The 22,329-nt window shown below is 36.7% G+C and overlaps 1 protein-coding gene across 4 annotated transcripts in view; it reads left to right on the top strand.

Moving 5' to 3' along the window:
• Window positions 1-22,329, top strand: part of LOC132385205 (zinc finger and BTB domain-containing protein 44-like) — a 41,995-nt gene that overhangs the window by 7,433 nt on the left and 12,233 nt on the right. For all 4 annotated transcript variants that reach the window (XM_059957120.1, XM_059957119.1, XM_059957117.1 and 1 more), the window contains 3 exons: window positions 1,119-1,203; window positions 4,026-4,189; window positions 9,140-9,440. In XM_059957120.1, coding sequence (XP_059813103.1) covers window positions 4,174-4,189; window positions 9,140-9,440 — 317 coding nt within the window. In that variant the 5' untranslated portion in view covers window positions 1,119-1,203; window positions 4,026-4,173. The remainder of the gene's footprint in view (window positions 1-1,118; window positions 1,204-4,025; window positions 4,190-9,139; window positions 9,441-22,329) is intronic.

The following is a 22,329-nucleotide window of genomic DNA, read 5'->3' as shown; positions in this document are numbered from 1 at the left end:
CTGTCACAGAGGATCATAGAGAAGTACAGCACAGAAACAGGCTCTTACCCATCTACTCCATGCCAAAAAACATTTAAACTCCAATTCCCAACAACCTGCTCCTGCCTTCCAAATCCCAACTATCCACGTACTTATCCAAAATTCTCATAAGCATTGAAATTAAGCTCACATGGACCACTGCTGCTGGCAGCTCATTACAACCCTCTGAGTGAAGAAGTTTCCCCTTTTTGTTTCCCTTAAACTTTTCACCTTTCATCCTTAAGCCATGACCTCTGGTTGTAGTCCCACCCAACTTCAGTGGAAAAAAACCTGCTTGAATTTGCCTGTCTATACCACTCACAATTTTGTATACTTCTATCAAATCTCCTCAATCTTGTACGTTCTAAACAATACTGCCCTAACATATTCATTCTTTCCTTGTAACTCGGGTCCTCCAGACCTGCAAAATCCTTGTGAATTTTCTCTGCACTCTTCCAACCTTGTTTATATCCTTCCTGTAGGTAGGTGACCAAAACTGCACACAATATTCTAAGTTAGGCCTCACCAATTTCTTATACAACTTCAACATAACATCCCATCTCCTGTAGTCAATACATTGATATAGGAAGGCCAATGTGCCACAAGCTTTCTTTACGACCCTATTTATCTGTGATGCCACTTTCAACTTGTGTTTAAAATGGCAAAATCTTTGATGAATCTCAAATTTCAGAAGTCAGTCCAAGAATGTTTTGTGTTTATGACTATTAATTTCTGGACCTCATGCTCATTTTCAATAATCCAGTTTGTCTTTTCTGGTTGAGAAGCAGTGTTTCTCCACAATTGCTGATTGTGGTGGATTTCACAACATTATCTAATATTGTCATTATTGCCTGTGCAAAACACTTATGAATATTTGTTTTTCTTTTGCATTTGTTAAGCATGAATTGTATAGATTTATTGTAGTTTATTAATCCGCTTTAGTGAATTATTATCAAATTGGGCACAGTGTGAAATTCCAATTACAGTGTGTTGATTTTTAAACAGTATTTGCTTTCATTGCAAAATTCAAGTATAGCAGATCACTTGTAAGTTATTGTCCTATTAAATGTTCAGTGTCATTTACTTTTTACTCTAAACAGGTTCAGTAGATGAAGGAGTTACAGAAGGGCTACCAACACTTCAAGGCACTTCCAATGCCAATAATCACCCAGATGATGATGATAGGTAGGTAGTCTTTGTACACCCAAGGGTTTAGTTCAGGCTGACTAGAGAGTATATAATAAGATGAAGTAGCAGTCAGTGGTTTTTAAAACTGAATAAAATACAATTGTCAGTTGTGGAAAGCTCTGTCTAAAAATCAGTTTTCTGATGTGTTCATTCAGATGGTTGTATAATTAAAATCAACACATGCAAGTCAGAAGGCATCATACCTACTCTCCCTGTAGAAATTTTATATGCCAAATTTCCTTGTTCAAGTTTGTCTTTCAATCATACACATATAAACAGTCAGCCCTCCTTATCCGCGAATTCAACCAACTGCGAATCACAAAAACCTGGAAGTCCTCTTCCATCACTTGTTGTTCGAACATGTACAATTTTTTTTCTTGTCATTATTCCCTAAACAATGCAGTATAACAACTATTTTACATAGCATTTGCATTGTATTAGGTATTATAAGTAATCTAGAGATGATTTAAAGTATACAGGAGGATGTGTGTGGGTTATGGTGGACTGGGATCGAAAAAAATCAGAAGTTCTCTTACTAAGTAAGTCGGAACAGGTATATCTGGTATTATTTAGCGTCAGTCAAACATTTGTCTCAGTATATAGTATATCTTTTACCTTTCTATGCATATAAAACACTTGATGTATGTTTCAGCGCCGAGCTTGGGAACCGTTCCCGAGCACGAGCCAGTGACAGACCGCTTTCGAATGTGCTCTCCATCCGTGGCGGTTTGATGTGGAGGATCAAAAACTCAAAACCCCAAAACCCAATAATTAAACCACTGCGTTGCTTAGTAATAATTGTAGCTTTCATCGGGGCAGGGCCTTTCTCACTTTATCCTTTAAAATTGTTCCGATCGTTGACTGACTGCAGCCTAACACTTTTCCAATGACCGATGGTGTTTCACCTCTTTCTGATCGCTTTATTATTTCCACTTTATTTTCAATTGTGATCGTGATTATTGTGAACAGAAACACTGCACATTCAGAGCTCTGGTGCCGGGTCCTAATGTCCACCGGACTGAGACAGGTTAGATAAGGTCTGGGGTTCCGCTGGGTCCTAAGATCCACCACATTGAGACAGGTTGAATAAGGGACTTGAGCATCTGCGAATGTTGGTATCCGTGAGGGGTCCCGGAACCGATCCCTCATGGATAAGGAGGGCTGACTGTACTGCCAAATGAACAAAGTTCCTGTGGGCCAAGGTACACGATGCAGTATTTATAACTCACAATGCATAAAGTAATATTACCACAAATAAATTGCCAACTAATATGGTGCATTTACAACACAAGTTAAGTACAAATCAACTCAAGCTTCAAAGCCAACAAGGAAGGTGCCAAATTATCTGGTGTTCATTAAGAATGAGAATGAGTACATTTCCTGATTCTGGTGAATATTCCATAGCATTGCTCAAAATACATTTCATTGTGCTTTGTTTTACTAGATGAGTATTATATGATGAAAAATACTATTGAGTACATTTTCCTAGTCTTTACCTAAGCTGCTTTGAGGAGTCCTGTGCTCTAACCCTATAAACCAACAAAGTGCACTTGCTGTAGTGTAGTGACTGGATCATTAAAACATTTCTTAAGTAAATTGGAAGATAATTGCTTGTTCATCTCATGATCGGCATATGTTTTCAGCTCAGTAAATTGATTCTATTTAGCGTGATCAGATGATTAAAGTAAATCTGAAATGACAGATTCATTGAACAACATTAATTAGTTTTGAGATGAAATAATATATAATTTAGAGAGTGCAACAGAAGGACATTTTTTTAATAGATGGAGGAGGAGAAGGATGCTCAAGATGCTATGGACAAAGTACAGAATTCATGGAGGTGGGGCTTAGATTTACGAATACATACAGTTTTTACATTGGAGGATTAAATTTTGAGCTCTTAGTACATGAGCATTAGATCAGTAACAAAGGAACAAAGTAACAAAGGGTTAAGTGAAATTTGATGCACGATGAGATATAGACCACAAAATGTGGGAAAAGCTGAAGTATATAAAGAGGGAGGATTGACTCGTTGGCCACTTTTAAAAATGTCACCCAAATACAAATTAGATACTTGAATTCTGAAATAAAAAAGGAGAAAGTACTGGAAATATTAAGTGAGTCAGGCAGCATCCATGGAGAGAAAAGCACAGCTAAAGTTTCAGAAAACTGTCATCAGAAGTGGTTAAGCTACAGTATGCAGGGAACAAGATGACACTTTTTTTTTAGTAGTGCTGGTTGTTTTGTTCTTGGGATTTCAGTTACTATGTGATCTCACTATGTAGGGAAATCATCTTTTACTGATTGTTGCTTGAGGCAATTGCATATATAAAGTTGGACCAAGTATGCAAAGTTTCAATAATGGTAATTATCATTTGATTTCAGTACAATTTAATTTTAGTTATCCTTGTCCAGTTGCTCTTAGGCAATATATGCTGCTTTTGGAAAATTAAGAAGCTGTTTACAGTGCTAATTTTAATACATATTGAGTTCTGCATTCTTTGATCAGTTTGGTATGCTGGCTAACACATGCAAAATATTGTGGAAGCTGGAAATTTGAAATACAGATAGAATGTACTGAATTGGATATCTGCAGAGAAAGAAACAGTTACTGTTTCATGTCATTGACCTTGTGTATATTATATTTTCAGTAGACTCAGTTTTATATATTGCAGAGGGTATACATCCTTGATCAACATTAGACATTATACCTCCTTTAGATGCACTCTTAAGTGTTTTATTTTTGATAAAGCAAAGAATTTGTTCACTTCTCTGTTGAGTGGTTGCACTTTTACACTGATGTTTTCTGATCTTTCTAGGCTAGAGAGTGGGCAGTATTCCTACCAGCTCTACATAAACCCTTCCACAAGTGGCACAGAAAGACCCAGTCCAAATGGTCCTAATAAGCCTTTTCAGTGTCCTACATGTGGTGCTAGGTTCACACGCATCCAGAACCTCAAACAGCATATGCTTATTCACTCAGGTAGGTGTTGATGTAAAGGCAGTATCTGCTTTTAAAAATGTGATCTTGTGACTTGTAAAATTCTTTTGTGCTGCTTTACTCCATTTTTGAACACTTATGAATGTGTACAAAAATGTACAAAAACAATAGGGACTAAATTCTGGTTGAGTCAAAATGTTTTGAGGAGTCAAAGGTGTGGTTAAACTTTTGCAGAAAGATTTCTGAGATGTGCAATTTTAGTGCTTGAAGGTAGAGCATCCTGAACGTGCTGCAAAAATGGCCACTGTTTAGAAGGTTTATTCTAGCACTTGAGCAAGGTGAAACAAGGTGGTCAGAGCAATATGTGGTGATCTTCACTTGCATAAGCAGCTATTATAGTTTGTGGCAGATACGGTTTGATTGATAACTATCATGCTTATCATTTATTACTTCTGAGATGTATTTAGCTAATTTTGTTACAAAAGGAAACACTGGAAATAATCTTATTAGTAATTCAGAGATTTAATGAAATTTTGTTAATAATTGTAACCATTGTCACATTGTCTCAGATTTCAGAGGCAACCACCTTGAAATAGTTGGTATTTAATATTTTTTTTGTCAAGTTTTATCTTCAGGCAGAACATTGTTTCACCAAATACATCTAACGCCAGTAAATGAAGTTCAGTGCATCATCTTGCAAAATTCACAGAATTAGATAATAAAGCCATAGCAACACAGAAAATGCTGAAGGAACTCAAGAAAGAACTCAGGAACTCAAGATGAAAAGTCTCAGCCCGAAACATTGACTATTTATTCATTTCCATAGGTGCTGCCTGGCCTGCTGAGTTTCTCCAGCATTTTGTGTCTGTTGCTTTGGATTTCCAGCACCTCAGTTTTTCTCATGTTTATAATGAAACCATGTTGTCGTGAAATATGATGAACATCGACATCCTGATGACGAATGTAGGGTTCAGTTAACAGTTTCCATTTTAAACTCTGGCACCATGCAGAAAACTTTTTTTCAACTGTCAGTGGGCAGGTCAATGTTGCTGAAGATGGAGCAGACTACTGGCCTGCTCAAGTGTGGTTTAACACCAAAGCCTACTGGTAAATGTTAGGCTATGAGTTGTTAGGTGGATCAGTAGGTATCAGTGCTGACTGTTCTAAAGTCGGAAAGTTAATATTCAAGTCTAATAAGGAGTATAGAATTGAATGCTTGCATCCAATATTAAAATATGAAAATCATCACAATTCTCGGGTAAAAGCCCAATTTAATGATAAATGATTCCCTAATCAATTAAGAGATTTTGTATTTCTTGTGGGTCCTAGTGCAGTATTTCCTAAAAGTTCATTTGCCGGTTGAGTCGGTAGTAAGGAAGGCCAATACAATGTTAGCATTCACTTTGTGAGGCCTAGAATACAAATACAGAATTTAATGCTGAGGCATTTGTCAGATCACATTCGTAATATTGTGAACATTTTTGGGCCCCATATCTAAGAAAGGAGGCGTCCAGAGGTGGTTTATGAGTATGATCCCAGGAATGAAAAAGTTAGCATATGAGGAGTGTTTGATGGTTCTGGACCTGTACTAGCTGATTTCCTTGTTCAAAAGTACATGGAATTTTTTTTACAATTCACTATCAAATATTTAATGTAAATTTTGTCAACTATTTCTAATTTTGATGCTGTGATAGCTGTAAATCGAGAAATATGCCTTGATTAACTGGTAATGTAGCCAGAAATCTGGTTGTTAATAAATTATTTTTGTTGTGGTGTGCTTCTAAATCTAACACGTGTTGAATTTTGGTTGTAATCCTTTTCTTGGAAATGGAGTACATAAAGAAAAATTAAAAGGATTCAACTTTGGTTATTGAAATGATAAATTCTCTTTATTAAAGATTTTATTTTGTGAATTGTTCCTACCATTACAGAATAAATCCACATCTCATTTATTTAGTAAACTGGGTGAAGAAACATGGCAGCTAGACTCTTGAATTGTTGCCAGGAGTTTGATTAATGTTTGAGGGTAGGAAAAGTTGATAACGCAGAGGTGTACAAATTTGAATTCTAAAAATGATTAATCCTAAATGATAACAGCTATAATTTTTGTTCGTGTTGAATGTTGACCTAGAAATTTAATTGTGTACAGCATGTTTTTTTTGTGAATGAGAAGGTTGAAATTTGGAGTAAAATAGCTTACAAATGTAAGAGGATTACAGTGACTGTTCCAAGTCCGAAGTTCTACTGTGGCTCTCAGATGATATAAGTTCAATTAAACAACACGCGAAAACTGCTGGAGGAGCTCGGGCAGCATCTATGGAAAAGAGTACAGCCGACATTTTCAGCCGCGACCCTTCATCAGGACTGGAAAAACATGATGAGCCAGAGGCAAGAAAATGGGGGAGAGGAGGAAGAACCACAAGCTCTAGGAGTGTGAAATGGTAGAGATGCGGTTGAGGGCAGCGTTGATGGTGGAGAAAGGGAAGCCCTTTTCTTTGAAGAAGGAGGATATATCCTCAGTTCTGGAATGAAAAGCCTCATCCTGAGAGCAGGTGCAGCAGAGATGGAGGAATTGAGAGAAGAGGATGGTGTTTTTACAAGTAACAGGGTGGGAAGACGTATAGTCCAGGTAACTGTGAGAATCAGTGGGTTTATAATAGACATCAGCAGATTAGCTTTCTCCAGAGATAGAGACAGAGATCCAGAAAGGGAGAGTAGTGTCAGAAATGGATCAGGTATATTTGAGGCAGGGTGGTAGTTGGAGGCAAAACTGGTGAAGTTGACGAGCTCCACATGAGCAGGCAGCAGCACCAATGCAGTCGTCGATGTAGCTTAGGAAAAGTTGGGGAGGATACTAGCTTAGACTTGAAACGTAGACTGTTCCCCATAGCTGACAAACAGGGAGGCATAGTTGGGACCCATGCCTATGGCCACCCCTTTAGTTTGAAGGAACTGGGAGGAGCTGAAGGAGAATTTACTAAGAGTGAGGACAAGTTCCGCCAGACGGAGGAGAGTGGTGTTGGAAGGGAACTGGTTTGGCCTGGTGTACAGAAAGAAATGGAGAGCTTTGAGGACTTCCTGGTGGGGAATGGAGGTGCATAGGGACTTCCCTATAATCCTAATAATATAGGAATATTCATTTATTTATTGAGGTACAGCACAGAATAGACCCTTCTGGTCCTTCGAGCCGAGCCACCCAACAATACCCGACTTAATCCCAGCCTAATCATGGGGCAATTTACAATGACCAATTAACTTAATAACCAGTATGTCTTTGGGCTGTGGGAGGAAACCAGAGCACCCAAAGAAAACCTATGTGTCACAAGGAGAACATACAAACTCTTTACATACCTGGGTTGCTGGTATTGTAAAGCGTTATGCTAACCACTACGCTACTATGCTGCTAGTCTCAGTAATGGCGACGGTAAAGATCACTGGATTGTGATAACAATCCAATGACTATCAGAGGAGGAACTTTGATAATTTTGCTTGATTTGGTCAAGGTGTGACTCCAAACTTAGCAAAGTTCTTGATATTTAAATACCCTCTGAATTGGATAAGTTATGCAGTTTAAAGGCAATAGGAAATGGCCAGTAAATGCTGACTAATAAATAATTAGAGCTGGAAGACTGGCTCTTGGATAGCAATAGCATTGTTGAAGCTTCCAACAAGAATGAAAATCAGATCATGGTGGCGGCAGTCAAAGTTTCCAGCCCAGCATACAAAGCAGTGTGTGACTTCTGCCTTTGTGCAGTGCCACCTGTGATAGCTGGCATTAGATGCTGTCACATAGTCCCCTGGCATGGAACTTGCTGGGAAAGATGGACAAACTTACATGCAGGTTGGATCTGGAACCTTAACTCCCTACTTCCCATCTATTAATTCTCTTCCACATCCTACACAGGTCGGACAATATCCCAAATACTATGCAAGCTCATCAGCTTTCATCTATTGCCTGCCCCACTAGAGTCTTCTCACGAGGTACAGTACACTAACGGCATTGAAACAAACTGACCTCTGGTACCTTTGTAGTGAACCTTTTTTTGAGCTCTGTAGTCAATTTTATTCTGATTATCGTGTATATTTACCCAGTTTACAGGCAAGCTTTAGTGTTTGCGTTATTTAAAGGGATCACAATTTATTTACAGGTTTGCTTTTAAGTCATTTGGAGCCAAGCTTTCTGTTGAAAACTACAATTGCTAGCTTTGGAAAAAAAAGATTGTATATTCCTTACTACCTGTAGTAGTGTTTATCATATAGTTTGCATATACCACAGTTTATAAATTTCACAATTTGCATTATTTGTATATTAACTAGTATTTAGCTATAGAGCAACACATACAAAATGCTGGAGGAACTCAGCAGGTCAGGCATCAGCTATAGAGAAGAATAAATAGTTGGCATTATGGTCTGAGACCCTTCATCAGGACAGGAAAGGAAGGGGGATGAATCCACCCGTCTGATCTCACCTATCACTTTCTAGCTTGGCTTCCTTCCCCTCTCAACTGCCTATCATCTCCTTTTAGGGTCTCTCCTTCCCTTTCTCCCATGGTCCACTCTCATGAAGAAAGATTCTTTCTTCATCCCTTTACTCTTTATACCTATCACCTCCCAGCTTCTTACTTTATTCCTCCTTCCTCTCTCCCCCCCCACTTCACCTGGTTTCACCTATCACCTTCAAACTTATTCTTCTACCTCCTCCCCTCACCACCTTATTTTGGCTTCTTTCCCCTTCCCTTCCAGTCACGATGAAGGGTCTGTGCCCAAAACGGTGACTTTTTATTCTTTCCACAGATGCTGCCTGACTTGCTGAGTTCCCCTGTCATTTTGTGAGTGTTACTCAGGATTTCCAGCATCTGCAAAATCTCTTGTATTTTATGATATAGTTAAAATTTTTGTTATTCTTGCTGTGAGCTTGCTAGGAACTGAAAAAGCTTCAACTTTTTTGAATAACTTGGATATTGCTTTGGAACATTAATGGTTTTTCTTTAGGTATAAAGCCCTTTCAGTGCGACAGATGTGGGAAAAAGTTCACAAGAGCATACTCCTTAAAGATGCATCGTCTGAAGCATGAAGGCAAGCGATGTTTCCGATGCCAGATTTGCAGTGCAACATTTACTTCCTTTGGGGAATATAAACACCATATGCGAGTTTCAAGACACATTATCCGAAAGCCAAGGATCTACGAGTGCAAAACATGTGGAGCTATGTTTACTAATTCTGGAAACCTAATTGTGCACCTGAGGAGCCTGAACCATGAAGCATCTGAATTAGCTTCCTATTTCCAGAGCAGGTATGGCCCAACAGTTAAATGTATCTTCTTTAAAATTAAAAAATGCCACATCCTTTTGCTTGAATATGTAAAGTTTAGTTAGAGTTGGAAGTTGTTACTTCAAGGTTTTGAAGTGAATGACTTTAATGTTAGGTAAGGTGGAAAGCAATGCTGCAGGAATTTGAATAATGAGTTTCATGTGGTGCTTAAACATCAGCATGATGACTGCATGGAATGATCAGTTTCTGTGCTGTACATCTCCACCACATAACATTGTGCATCTCTGAGGATGGTAGGTAAACCAGAGTTTTATTTAAGCCTCTTTAGCAATTCCTAAGTGCTTAATTATTAAAATGATTTTGCATTTATCCTATTTGCGAAGCAAGTTTATTGCAAATCATTCTGTATTTGAGATCTTCTGACTTTAGAAGTAGGCTTTACACAAGTTTGAACTAATGATTATTTTATCCTTAGCAGCCAATATAATTATAAATTCAATTTGTATTTTCCATATGTTTAGATCTGAAATCATTTCAAGGATTAAGATCCCCAAGTCTTTGAAAATCATTTAAAGGGAGAGAGCAATCTAGTAACATTAAACATACTCTTATTATAAAGTCTTGCCCCAGATTTTAAAAAATTGGAGAATTAAAAATAAGTGGCAAGAATTGAACAGAATACTCATACTCAGCTACTGTGACTATAGCATCATAGAATTCCAGTATTGGTCATATTTAGAGCTGGGCATGACCAGCAAGGCTGGGAATAATTGTCCTTGAGAAGGTGATGATGATAGTACTGGTAATCTAGACAACTTCTGAGAGCATCCAATAGTCCACCATATGATTGGGTCAGGAGTTGCACAGAGTCCAGAAAGGGAAAGAATGGCAGATTTCTCCCCTGGAGGGTGTTAATGGACCAGATGGGTTCTTATGGTGATCCATAATTTTGCATGGCTGTCATTACAAAGACTATTTCATGATATTTAATTATTTACCAATTTTAAATTCTACATCTGCTGAGGGGCAATTTGAAATTTTGTGTCTGCATTACTAATTTAGTAACTTAATCATTGCCCTCCCACCATTCCAAATCTATCCTACTGAGCATTCTGAGTATTGATTTCGTTAAAATTCACCTTTGGCTAATTTTGAATCCATTTAATCAATTTATTAACAATTCTTTTTTTCTTGTGCCCTCCAATCCACATTTGATCAAAGTAAATTTCAGTTACCATCTGAGAAATTTCTGTTCAAGTTCACTGACTTTTCTTAATTTAAGTCATTAATTAAAGTTATTCATGTTCCACCGGTAATCCCTGTGACAATTCAATTATGTGACATATTGGCCATGTTATTGTAACCTTTAGAACAGCGATCAGGAGGAATTTCTTTAGGCAGGGGGTGGTGAATCTGAAATTCATTGCCACAGACACTAAGTCATTGGATGTATTTCTAAGCAATGATTTATAAGGGCATCAAAGGATGCGGATGGAAGGCAGGAAAATGGGATTGAGAAGGATATGGTCGAACACCGAGAAGACTTGATGGGTGAATTAATGCCCAGGTTTGCCTTCATTCCATGTTGTTTTCGTCTCAACTAGAGGGTCTTGATTTTGTGGTAATTGCCAGTGGTTCCACATGCACGTGTATTGTCAGATGCTTTCTGATAGATGACCAAATGTCAGTTTGCTCCACTGCTGAACTCCATTTTGAGTGGAACAGTAGAATTTTACCATGTTGAATGCAAGATTTGCAATCCTGTTAGTTTCTATAAGAATTATAAAGCTAAGGGGAAGGCATTTTTAAATTGTTATTTTAGTTGAGTCTTAAACTAATTGTATTTCAGTTTGTTTGAAATTCCCTATTTTTTTATTTGAAGTTACTCAATGTCAAACATTTAAAGAAATACAAATGACTCCCCAGATTTTACCACAGATAGCTGGAAATGTTGCTTTGTTGTCAAAGCTATCAGGAGCATTGGTGATATTGCTTCTCCAGTGCAATGATGAGAGTCCCTGCTATCATCAAACACACAACATAGAATACAACAGCACAGTCCAGACTCTTCAGCTCACAATGTTGTGCCAACCCCTTTACCTACTCTTAGACCAATCTAACCCTTACCTCCCACGTAACCCTAGGCACGAATGTGATACTGAGGCTTGATAAGGCATTGGTCAAACCACACTTGCAGTATTGTGAGCAGTTTTGGGCCCCTTATCTAAAAAAAAGGTGTGCTGGGATTGGAGATGCTCCACAGAAGGTTCATAAGAATCATTCTGGGAATGAAAGGGTTAATGTATGAGGAGTGTCAGATGGCTCTGAGCCTGTATTTGCTGGAGTTTCTTAATGGGGAGAGGGTAAAGAGTCTCAATGAAACCTATTGAAAAGCCTAGGCAGAGTGGATGTAGGAAGTATAGTGAGTGAGTCTAGGACCAGAGGGCACAGAATAGAGGGACTTCCATTTAGAACAGAGATGAGAAAGAATTTCTTTAGCCAAAAGGTGGTGAATCTGTGGAATTCATTGCCACAGAAGGCTGGAGAGGTCAACTCATGAGTATTTTTAAAGCAGAGGTTTATAGATTCTTGATTAGGAAGCATATCAAAGATTACGAGGAGAAGGCAGGAGAATGGGGATGTGGGGGATGATAAATCAGCCATGATGGAATGGTGGAACAGACTTGATGGGAGTAGCCTGATTCTTCTCCTGTGTCTTATTTTAACCTTCAGCCATGGTGCTGTAGTCCACTAGCCTTTGTTGAACAAGATGTAACATTGAGGTTTACTAAGGTATGAGGAGACCTAGTCAGTGATTGTAGATTTGGCTCTATTTTGTGTGGAACCTCTTCAATACCTTTGATCAATTGTCTGTTAAATAAGTTTTTCTTGACTGAATAGGAAGCATGTCACAGATGAAGACCCAAGTGCAGATTTTGACAAGGCATAAAATTGTGTCTCATCCCAGAAAACTATATTTTTTGTGTATCAATCAATGATTTAATGAGGATTTTTTAATGGTGTAAACTGGGAGCAGGAGTGAGTGCCATTGCAGTTACAAAGGAAAAAGTACTAGGTCAATTCAAAGGTTTTAATGTGGATAAGTCACCTGGACCAGATGGACTACATCCCAGACTCCTGAGAGAGGTTGCTGAAGAGATGACGGATGCATTGGTCATGATCTTTCAAGAATCACTTGATTCTAGCATGGTCCTGGAGGACTGGAAGATTGCAAATGTCACTTCACTCTTTAAGACGGAAGGAAGGCAAACGAAAGGAGATTATAGCCCAGTTAGTCTAACCTCTGGTTGGGAAAGTGTTGGAGCTTACTATTAAGGATAAGGATGAGGTTTCAGGGTACTTGGAGGCTCATTATGAAATAAGTCAAAGTGAGCATGGTTTCTGTAAAGGGAAGTCTTGCCCGACAAATCTGTTAGTTCTTTGAGGAAGTAACAAGCAGGGTGGACAAAGGGGAGGATGTCATTTACTTGGATTTTCAGAAGGTGTTTGATGAGGTGCCACAAACAAGGCACAAGATAACATCCTATGGCATTACAGGAAAGATACTGGCATGAAAAGAGGGAAGGCTGACAGCCAGGAGGCAGTGAGTAGGAATAAAGGGGGCCTTTTCTGTTTGACTGCCAGTGACTAGTTGTATTTCTCAGGGGTCAGTATTGGGACTGCTACTTTTCACATTGTCAGTGATTTGGATAATGGAATTACAAAGAAGGGAAAATCTGCTGATAGTGGAAATCTGAGCAACACACACAAAATAATGGTTAATGGAATTAATGGCTTTGTGGCAAAGTTTGCGAATGATACGAAGATAGGTGGAGTGATGGGTAGTGCTGAGGAAGCAATGCAGCAGGACGTAGACAAATTGGAAGAATGGGGGGAGAAAAGCTGGCAGATGGAACAGTATTGGGAACTGTATAATAATGCAGTTTGATAAAAAGGAACGATAGTGCAGACTATTATCTAAATGGGGAGAAGGTTCAAACATCAGAAGTATAGCGGTACTTGGGAGTCCTTGTCGAAGACTTCCAGAAGGATAATTTACAGGTTGAATCTGGTAAAGAAGTTAAGTGCAATGTTGGCATTTATTTCAAAGGGAATAGAATACAACAGCAAGGAGATAATGCTGAGGCTTTATAAACCATTAGTCAGGCCACACTTTAGTATTGTCAACATTTTTGGCCCCATATCTCAGAAAGGGTGTGTTGTCATTGGAGAGGGTTCAGGCGAGTTTCACAAGGATGATTCCAGGAATCAAGAGGTTAACATATTAGGAGCATTTGGCATTTCGTTGGAACTTAGAAGAATTTGGGGGGCGGGGTGGAATCTCATTGAAAGCTACCGAATGTTGAAAGGACTAGATAAGGTGGATGTGGAGAGGATGTTTCCTTTGGTGGGGGTAGCCATAACTAAAGGGCACAGCCTCAAAATTGAGAGGCAACCTTTTAGAACAGAGGTAAGAATTAGCCAGAGAACAGTGAATCTGTGTAATGCTCTGCCACAGACTGCGGTGGAGGCCAAGTCTGTGGGTGGAAGTTGAAAGTTTCCTGATCGGTCAGAGCATCAAAGAATATGGCGAGAAGGTAGGTATATGGGGTTGAGTGGGATCTGGGATCAGCCATGATGGAATAGTGTAGTGGACTTGATGGGCTGAATGGCCTAATTCTGCTCCTATGTCTTAATGGTCTTGTAGTATGATGGAGGGTTAAGTGGGACACATCGGGACCAGTACGTCTTGGCTCAATTAAATGGCTGTCCTAATTAGCCAAAGTTTCATAGAAATAGTTAAAAAGGTTTTTTTAAGAAAAGAAAACATCTTCCATTTAACAGAGTAACAAATTATGTATTTAAATGAAATACCGATCAAATTAGAACACTGCCAAATCTACTACAGTACTATAAAACTGTATTAATTCCTAATAGCTATCAACAGAAGAATTCATCCAGTGTATGCTGCCATGTTCTTTTGATTGACTGTAAATAGATATTTTGATCCCAAAGGAAATTGCAATGTCACAGTAGCTTTTCAAGTGCACAGATATATACAAATATTAGGAGAGAAGTAATAAAGAATAAAAAATAAGTTACTTCAAGCAGTCTAACAGGAGGAGGTCATCACTTCCTTCGCTATAGGTTGACTCATTATAGAGCCTAATAGCTGAGGGTAAGGATGACCTCATATAGCGCTCTTTGGAGCAGCACAATTGTCTTAGTCTATTACTAAAAGTGGTCCTCTGTTCAGCCAAGATGGTGTGCAGAAAGTGAGAAACATTTTCCAGAATTGCCACATTTTGTGTGGGGTCCTTTGTTCTACAACAGCTTCCAGTGTGCTCAGTTTGACTCCTATTAATGGAGCTATTGCCCCAGCACACCATCGCAAAGACGATAATATTGGCGACAACGGATTGGTAGAACATGTGAAGGAGAGGCCTGCATGCTCCAAAGGACCTCAATTGTTTCAGGTAGTAGAGGTGACTTTGGCCCTTCTTGTACTCAGCCTTTGGTGCTGTACTCAATTCTGTCATCCAGGTGCACCCCCAGGTACTTATAGGTCCTCACCACATCCACATCCTCACCATCAATGAATAAAATCAGCGTAAAATAGTGCAATCATTTCATTTTCACTTTTTGGCAGTTTTTTTCTGGCATCTCCAAGCTTGAATCCTCAGTGTCTAACTGCTTGTTTTTTTGCCAACTATCAACAAAAATCACTTTTTTGAAGACAAACACACGCAAGTAATGCTATTTAAAAACTGTTCATTCTAAGCACTGTGTAGTGTCTTAACAGTCACACAAGTACACGACTGGCACGAGTTAGAAACTTTGGCAACTGTTTCCTGTTCCAAATAAGCGGCTGCCCTGATTAAGCAATGGCTCAATTAATTGGAATCCACTGTACAATAAACACACATTCCCAGTCACTCCGTAGTTACAAACAGCAAATTATTACTAAATTAAAAAAGTTAATACTTTAACTAGGATAGCTTACATTGAGATAGGGCTTTTATATTTTTCTCTAGTTTCCAATCGGTTGTCAATTTTTTGGTGGGAAGAAATATTGAATAAGATGTATTTTTTTAAATTTAAAATTCTTAGTTGGAATATTTTGTTGTTAATATTTCTGAATGATCTCAATGTGTACAAGTTAAATGTTAGTGGGTACACATAACAAGATTTTGATGGACTTCACTTGGACATAAATGGATGTAAGTTAATGAAGGATTCTGTGAAAGCAACATTTCTGCTTTACATCTGTCACAAATATGGCTTATATTAGGAAAAATATGCACCAATTTATCTTTGGACATATAAGACCTGTGTACTATCTTAAACTGAATTAAGATATGGCATGTACAGATAGATGTTTTACTTCATTGATTGTCTGAAAATGAGTGTTGAAGTTCTACTCCCCAGATGCCTTGAACCCTATCATTAGGTGACATGCGAGCATTCATTAACTGTTTATAAATGATAGCTATTAATCGTTTTTGAAAAGGTTTAAGCTGAAAAATAGCATAAGCCAAATTTAAAGAGCAGGCCAAGGGGTAATTCGGTAAAAAATCATGTAAAAAATTCCTAACCTGTAAATATCTGAAAAAATGTGTATTAGAGATATCATATTTATCCATTAACTGTGAAAAGGACATTAAACAGTCCTGTAAAAACAAATCTAAAAAAGTTTTTATTCCCTTAATTTTCCATGTTAAAAAGCCTTATCCAAATTTGATGGTTTAAAAAAGAAATTAGAATAAATATTACTCAAAAGTAGAAAATAATTTAATTCAAAAAATCTACGAAACGGAAACCAAATTTTTAAAGTATGTTTAACAATAGGGTTGAGAGCTTGTCTACCTATTCTGGAGAGTGAAAACAGAAGGGGAGCTCCTAATAAAGAAGCTAACGAAAACCCCATTACTAAATTTTCCTCCAACTGTAACCATGAAGGGTGATCTTGTTCATCTATATCATAAGTCCAAAAAGTAATATAATGAATAATAATTGCCCAATAATAAAATCTAAAGTTTGGTAGAACCAGTCCTCCATCTTACTTTTGGTTTTTGCAATAAAAGTTTATTCACTCTAGAGCTTTCATTATTCCAAACATAAGACAAAATCAGAGAATCTATTTTATCAAAAAATGTTTTTGGAACAAAAGAGGGAACTGCTTGAAATACATATATAAAAATTTCAGTAGTATAACCATTTTTATAGCATTTATTCGACCTATCAATGACATCGACATAGGTGATCATTTAGAAAGTGCCTGTTGAGTATATTTAACTAAAGGGGAGAAATTATACCTAAATAGGTCTTTAAAATTTTTAGTAGTTTTGATACCAAGGTAAGTGAAATGGTTTTTGGCAATATTAAAAGGTATTTGATCATAATAATCAGAATAATTATTAATAGGAAATAATTCACTTTTATTTAAATTAAGTTTATATCCAGAAAAATACCAAATTCCATAAATATAACATAAAAGGAATAGATTTCCTAGGATTTGAAATGTAAACTAATAAATCACCTGCGTATAACGAAACCTTATGTAATTTATCCCCTCTCTTAATACCCTGCACAGAATTAGAATCCCTAAGAGCAATAGCAAGTGGTTCTAAAGCCAAATTAAATAATAAAGGACTAAGGGGACAGCCCTGCCGGGTACTTCTATATAATCTAAAATAAGGAGAATTTTGATTGTTAGTTATAACCGCAGCTACCGGGGCATGATAAATCATTTATCGTTTGATCATTTGAGATAACATTAGGCAAGATATTCTCAAGCCTATTTGCTAGAATCTTAGAGAAGATTTTAAAATCTACATTCAATAAAGAAATGGGTCTGTAGGATTACACATTCCAGTGGGTCTTTTCATTTTTTTGAAATCAATGAAATTAGTGCCTCATAAAAAGTTTTAGGAAGGTTCCCAGAGGATGTAGAATCAGTAAACGTTTGATGAAGATGTGGTATAAGCATTTCATGAAAAGTCTTGTAAAATTCTACCATATAACCATCAGGTCTCGGAGCTTTACCTAATTGCATAGAGGATATAGCCTTGGCTATCTCCTCTTGTTTAATAGGTGCATCTAACATATCAACATCTTGAATCGAAATTTGAGGTATGTTTAACCTTTGCAAAAATCTATTCATAATAATAGTGCTATCAGAGAATTCAGATTTATAAAGATTAGAATAGGTCCATAAATATTAATTTCATAAGGATTTCTGTTTCTGTTCTATCTGGTCGATGAATTTTTAAAATCTGTCTTCTGACCATCCTAGCCTTTAACTGACCAGCTAAAAGCTTAGCAGATTTTTCCCCATGTATGTATAATAAACTTTTAGACTTAAAAATTTGCTGTTCAATGGGAAAGGTCAGAAGCAAATCATACTGTGATTGAAGTTCGACCCTTTCTTTATATAGGTCTTCAGTAGGTTTAACTGAATATGCTTGATCTATCTGTTTAATTTTATTGATAAGCACTGACAATTCCGCTTTAGTTTTCTTTCTCAAAGCTGCTGAATGAGATTATCTGTCCTCTAAGAAAAGATTTCAACGTGTCCCATATAACCAGATTTGACATTCCTTCAGTTGTCTTAAATTCAAAAAATATAGAAATTTGCTCCTTAATAAAATTTACAAAAGCTGGATCCTGTAACAATACGGGATTCAGTCTCCACTGTGACATTTTCAAAAATCTATCCGAAAGCTTGAGGGTTAATTTTAAAGGCGCGTGATCTGAGAGCACTATGATGTCATACGCACATTCAACAACTGAGTTTAACAGACGTGTATCTAAAAAAAATGTAATCAATTCGAGAATACTTGTGATGAACGTGTGAGAAAAAAGAGAAATCTTTATCATTGGGGTTTTTATATCTCCAAATATCAACGAGGCCATATTCTAATAAAAAAGAGTTAATACAAGCCGCCACTTTATTAGGAAGCGACGGATTGGTTAATGACCTATCAATCACCGGATTTAAACAACAATTAAAGTCACCACCCATGATCAGCTTGTATTCATTGAGATTTGGTAACTCAGAAAAAAGTTTCTTAAAAAAAAATGGGAATTATCTACATTAGGTGCATATACACACACCAGAGCTACCTTTTGCTCGCATAATAAACCAGTAACAATTAAATATCTTCCAATCGAATCAGTAGTAGTATTAAAGTGTACAAAAGGGATTTTGAGGCTAAGAAATATAGAAACGCCTCTTATTTTACTATCCGACAGCGAGTGAAATAGAGGCCCTTTCCAGAAGCGGAAAAACCTGTCCTCATCCTGTTTTCATATATGATTTTCTTGCGCAAAAATAATATCTGGATTAAGTGTTTTTAATTTCTTAAAAATCTTTTTCCGCTTAATGGGGTGATTGAGACCATTCCAATTCCAAGATATATTGATTTTATTAACATCCATGTTTAAAATTGAATTTAATATTATAATAAAAGAAATGTTATGCAAGTAGAGATTAAACCTAAAGGCGCGGGTACAACCAGAAGGAGTGACGCATTTACGAAAGAGAAATCCATCAAAAGAACTGCCCAATCAAGAAAAAAACCTACTGTAATAGACCCCTCCCGCCTCCCAAAAGATAAGAACTAAGGAACCGATAGGCTGAATAATAACCCTTAAAACAACACACACAACATGCTGGTGGAACACAGCAGGCCAGGCAGCATCTATAAGGAGCATTTTGTGTGTGTTGTTTGAATTTCCAGCATCTGCAGGTTTCCTCGTGTTTGCTGCTTAATAACCCTTAACCCTGTTCTCCATCTTGCAGTTCCGTATATTAAAATAAAGCAATGATCCCACGGAAAATAGCCATAGTAAAAGACACAAGCAGAATTCAACTACTAGAATGTTACGTCTAACATTAATAAAAACATAATCAACGACAACTATCTTAGAATCAGCTAAAGTAGCTTAAACACATATTCAAAAAAAAAGAGAATAAATCCGAGGCAAGTAGTATTACAAACAATATCAATATCTATATATATATAAAACAGACCTAAAACTATAAGTATTGAAACAAATAAAGAAAAGATTAATACGCAACAGGTCCTACACGGACTATTAAAGTACAATTCTATAAAGGTTCCCTACAAAACAGTTATATATGTACTAATTATTAATAAGGAAAAAAAAATTAAATCAACCACATCCCATACCGAAGAATGAAAAAGTATAGAATGTACTTAACTCAGAAGATCCATAAATAACTCATACAGCAAATACCAAAATTGTCTATTGAGTAATCGGAATAACTTTAATATTTTATTCAGTAGGCTTAACTTTAAGATTTTTAATATACTTCCATCCCTCCTGAGGAGAGTAGATTCTCAGTGACTGAGATTTTTCAGGAAAAATTATTAGCTTTGCTGGAAAGCGAAGGGAGGAGTTTAAATCTAATTTATACATTTCACTCATAACTTCTCGATATTTCTTTCTTTCGGCAAAGATTTCAGGAGGATAGTCTTCGACAATACGAATCTGTGTTGAATTAAAGATTAATTTCCTCTTCTTTCTGGCTTCTCGAAGAATAGCTTCTTTAGTCGTATAATAATGCAAAGAAAGTACAACTGGTTGAGGACGTAATTCCGATGAATGCCGAGAAAATGGAATTCTGTGAGCTCTGTCAATTAAGGGGTTAGTTTCGAGGGTCTCATTGAAAAGTGAGTTCAACATATCTGAAAAGAATTTTAACAGATCGCCAGCTTCAGTATTTTCAGACAGTCCCAGAATACGCAGATTCCTCTACTATCTAAATCAACCATTCTTTTCTTCGTTTCAGATAGTTCCAAGGTAATTTCATTGATTTTCTTTTCCATTGAAGATATCTTCATTCCTTGATCTTTAATAGTTTGCTTCAATAGATCATGCTCATTCTCAATTTGGGTTGTAAGTTGCTGAAGTGTTTGAAGTTGAGAGTCCAAGTTTTTCAAAGAGTCTTCAAAGAATCGTAGAAATAGCTTTTTCAAGCTTCCCATTCGAACTGGCCAGCTTATCAATTTTAATATTAAGCGATCCAAATTCCGATTTCTTGTCTTGTATTGAAGAAAATATTCCTGCAAATGTAACAGATTCCTCCATTTTCTTCGTTTGTTCTGTTTGCTCCGTTTCAGGGAAAGTCTTGCCGCTTCCCAATTCAATACCAGAACGACTTTTCTCGGCCATTGTAATTAAGTCATAAATCCTTCAGTAGAAGTAATAAATCATCAAAGCTAAAAAGGATCTGTCAGTGGGATATAAAATATATTAAAAGAGAGAGCCGCTAGGAATGCGACTTACTCCATATGCTACAAAATGGAGAATTCACTTCCAGCAATTTTTGGGTTTATTCCAGAGGAAGCAAGCAAAGTGTCTGCTTCCGCTCAACATATGATAGCCTTTTCAACTTTACTGGCTAGGAGATCTATTTTGCTACATTGGAAAGAATCTAATCAACCTACTGTTTTTTTATTGGCTCTCCTCCATTATGTCATGTCTAAGCTTGAAGAAAATTAGAAGCCGGACATTTGATCCATCCTTTAATTTTGAACAAGTCTGGCGACCCTTTATTCAATATTTTCCCATGATTTAATTTATTTTTTACTTATTTATTTTTCTTCACTCTTTTCGGAAAATCCTTATCCGTGAAGGTTCGGAGATGACTGGAAGGATGTTTTTTTTCCCTCTTTTTTTAAATTTTATCCTCAATTGGACTGCCCAATCTTTCTTTTTTCTTTCGTCTTAGTCAGTTAGTGGGGTTTATTTTCCTTTATCAAATAAAATTTCCAAATTTTTTTATGATTGCTATGAGGAGTTGTAGTTTTTTTTTGACCATTGTATATATAACAGCGTAATATTTTACCTATTTGATTTTGACATTATATACTTTCTGTTTTTATTATTGCTGTTTATATGTCTTTTATATTATCTGTTTGCTAAACTCCTCTGATTTGTATATTCTTTATTTGAAAATCAATAAACAGATTGAAAAATGAAATGAAAGCAACATTTCTATATAAAAATGTGATTAGGAACATACTGAAGATTCAGTGCAATCCTTTAAATGTGAAATGGATAGATACTTGAAGATGAATAATAAAAGTAGTGAGTGAAAGCGGAAAGATTGGAATTGGAATTAACTAGGTAGATCTGCAAGGGAGCTGGCCCAAGTTTGATGTTGTAGATGGGACAATTTTTGTTATCTTCAAAATGTTAATGCTTTTTTAAAGTCTGAAAGCTGTTAATACCTCTATTTGAAGTACTTTGTTTCAGAAACAACTGTAATTCGTTTATAAATGACGCCACTGGGTAAGAACACACAAATTTAGAATTCTTGCTAGCTATAGGTATCGGCACAATGGTGCAATTAAAATGGAGATATGTAGGAGGCCATAAGTGAAAGAATGCCAAAAATGGCATTATAGTTTTGGAGGAGAGGACATTTTATAATCAAGCAGGATGGATGAGAAGAAAGAGATGAATGAAAAAAGGGGGTGAAATTAGATGTGAGAAGGAAATGCTTTGGATGGGAACCTAGTCCGTTATATAAGAAAATCATTCAAAATGCAAAGATTTCAAACTTAATCAAAGTTCAAAGTAAATTTATATCAAAGTACATGTATGTCTCCATATACAGTGGTACTAGAAAATTTGTGAATCTTGTAGAATTTTCTCTGTTTCTGCGTAAGTATGACCTAAAATGTGATTAAATCTTCACACTGGTCCTAAAACTAGAAAAAGAAAACCCAATTAAATAAATAACACAAAAAAAATTATACTTGTCCATTTATTTATTGAGAGAAATTATCCAATTACATATATTTGTTGGAAAAAGTATGTGAACTTTTGCTTTCAGTAACTGGTATGACCCCCTTGTACAGCAATAACTTCAACTG

This window comes from Hypanus sabinus, chromosome X2 (assembly GCF_030144855.1).
Source record: "Hypanus sabinus isolate sHypSab1 chromosome X2, sHypSab1.hap1, whole genome shotgun sequence".
Lineage (NCBI taxonomy): Eukaryota > Metazoa > Chordata > Chondrichthyes > Myliobatiformes > Dasyatidae > Hypanus > Hypanus sabinus.
Note: the sequence above shows the minus strand (reverse complement) of the source record. Positions and strands in the feature narration are given on the sequence as shown.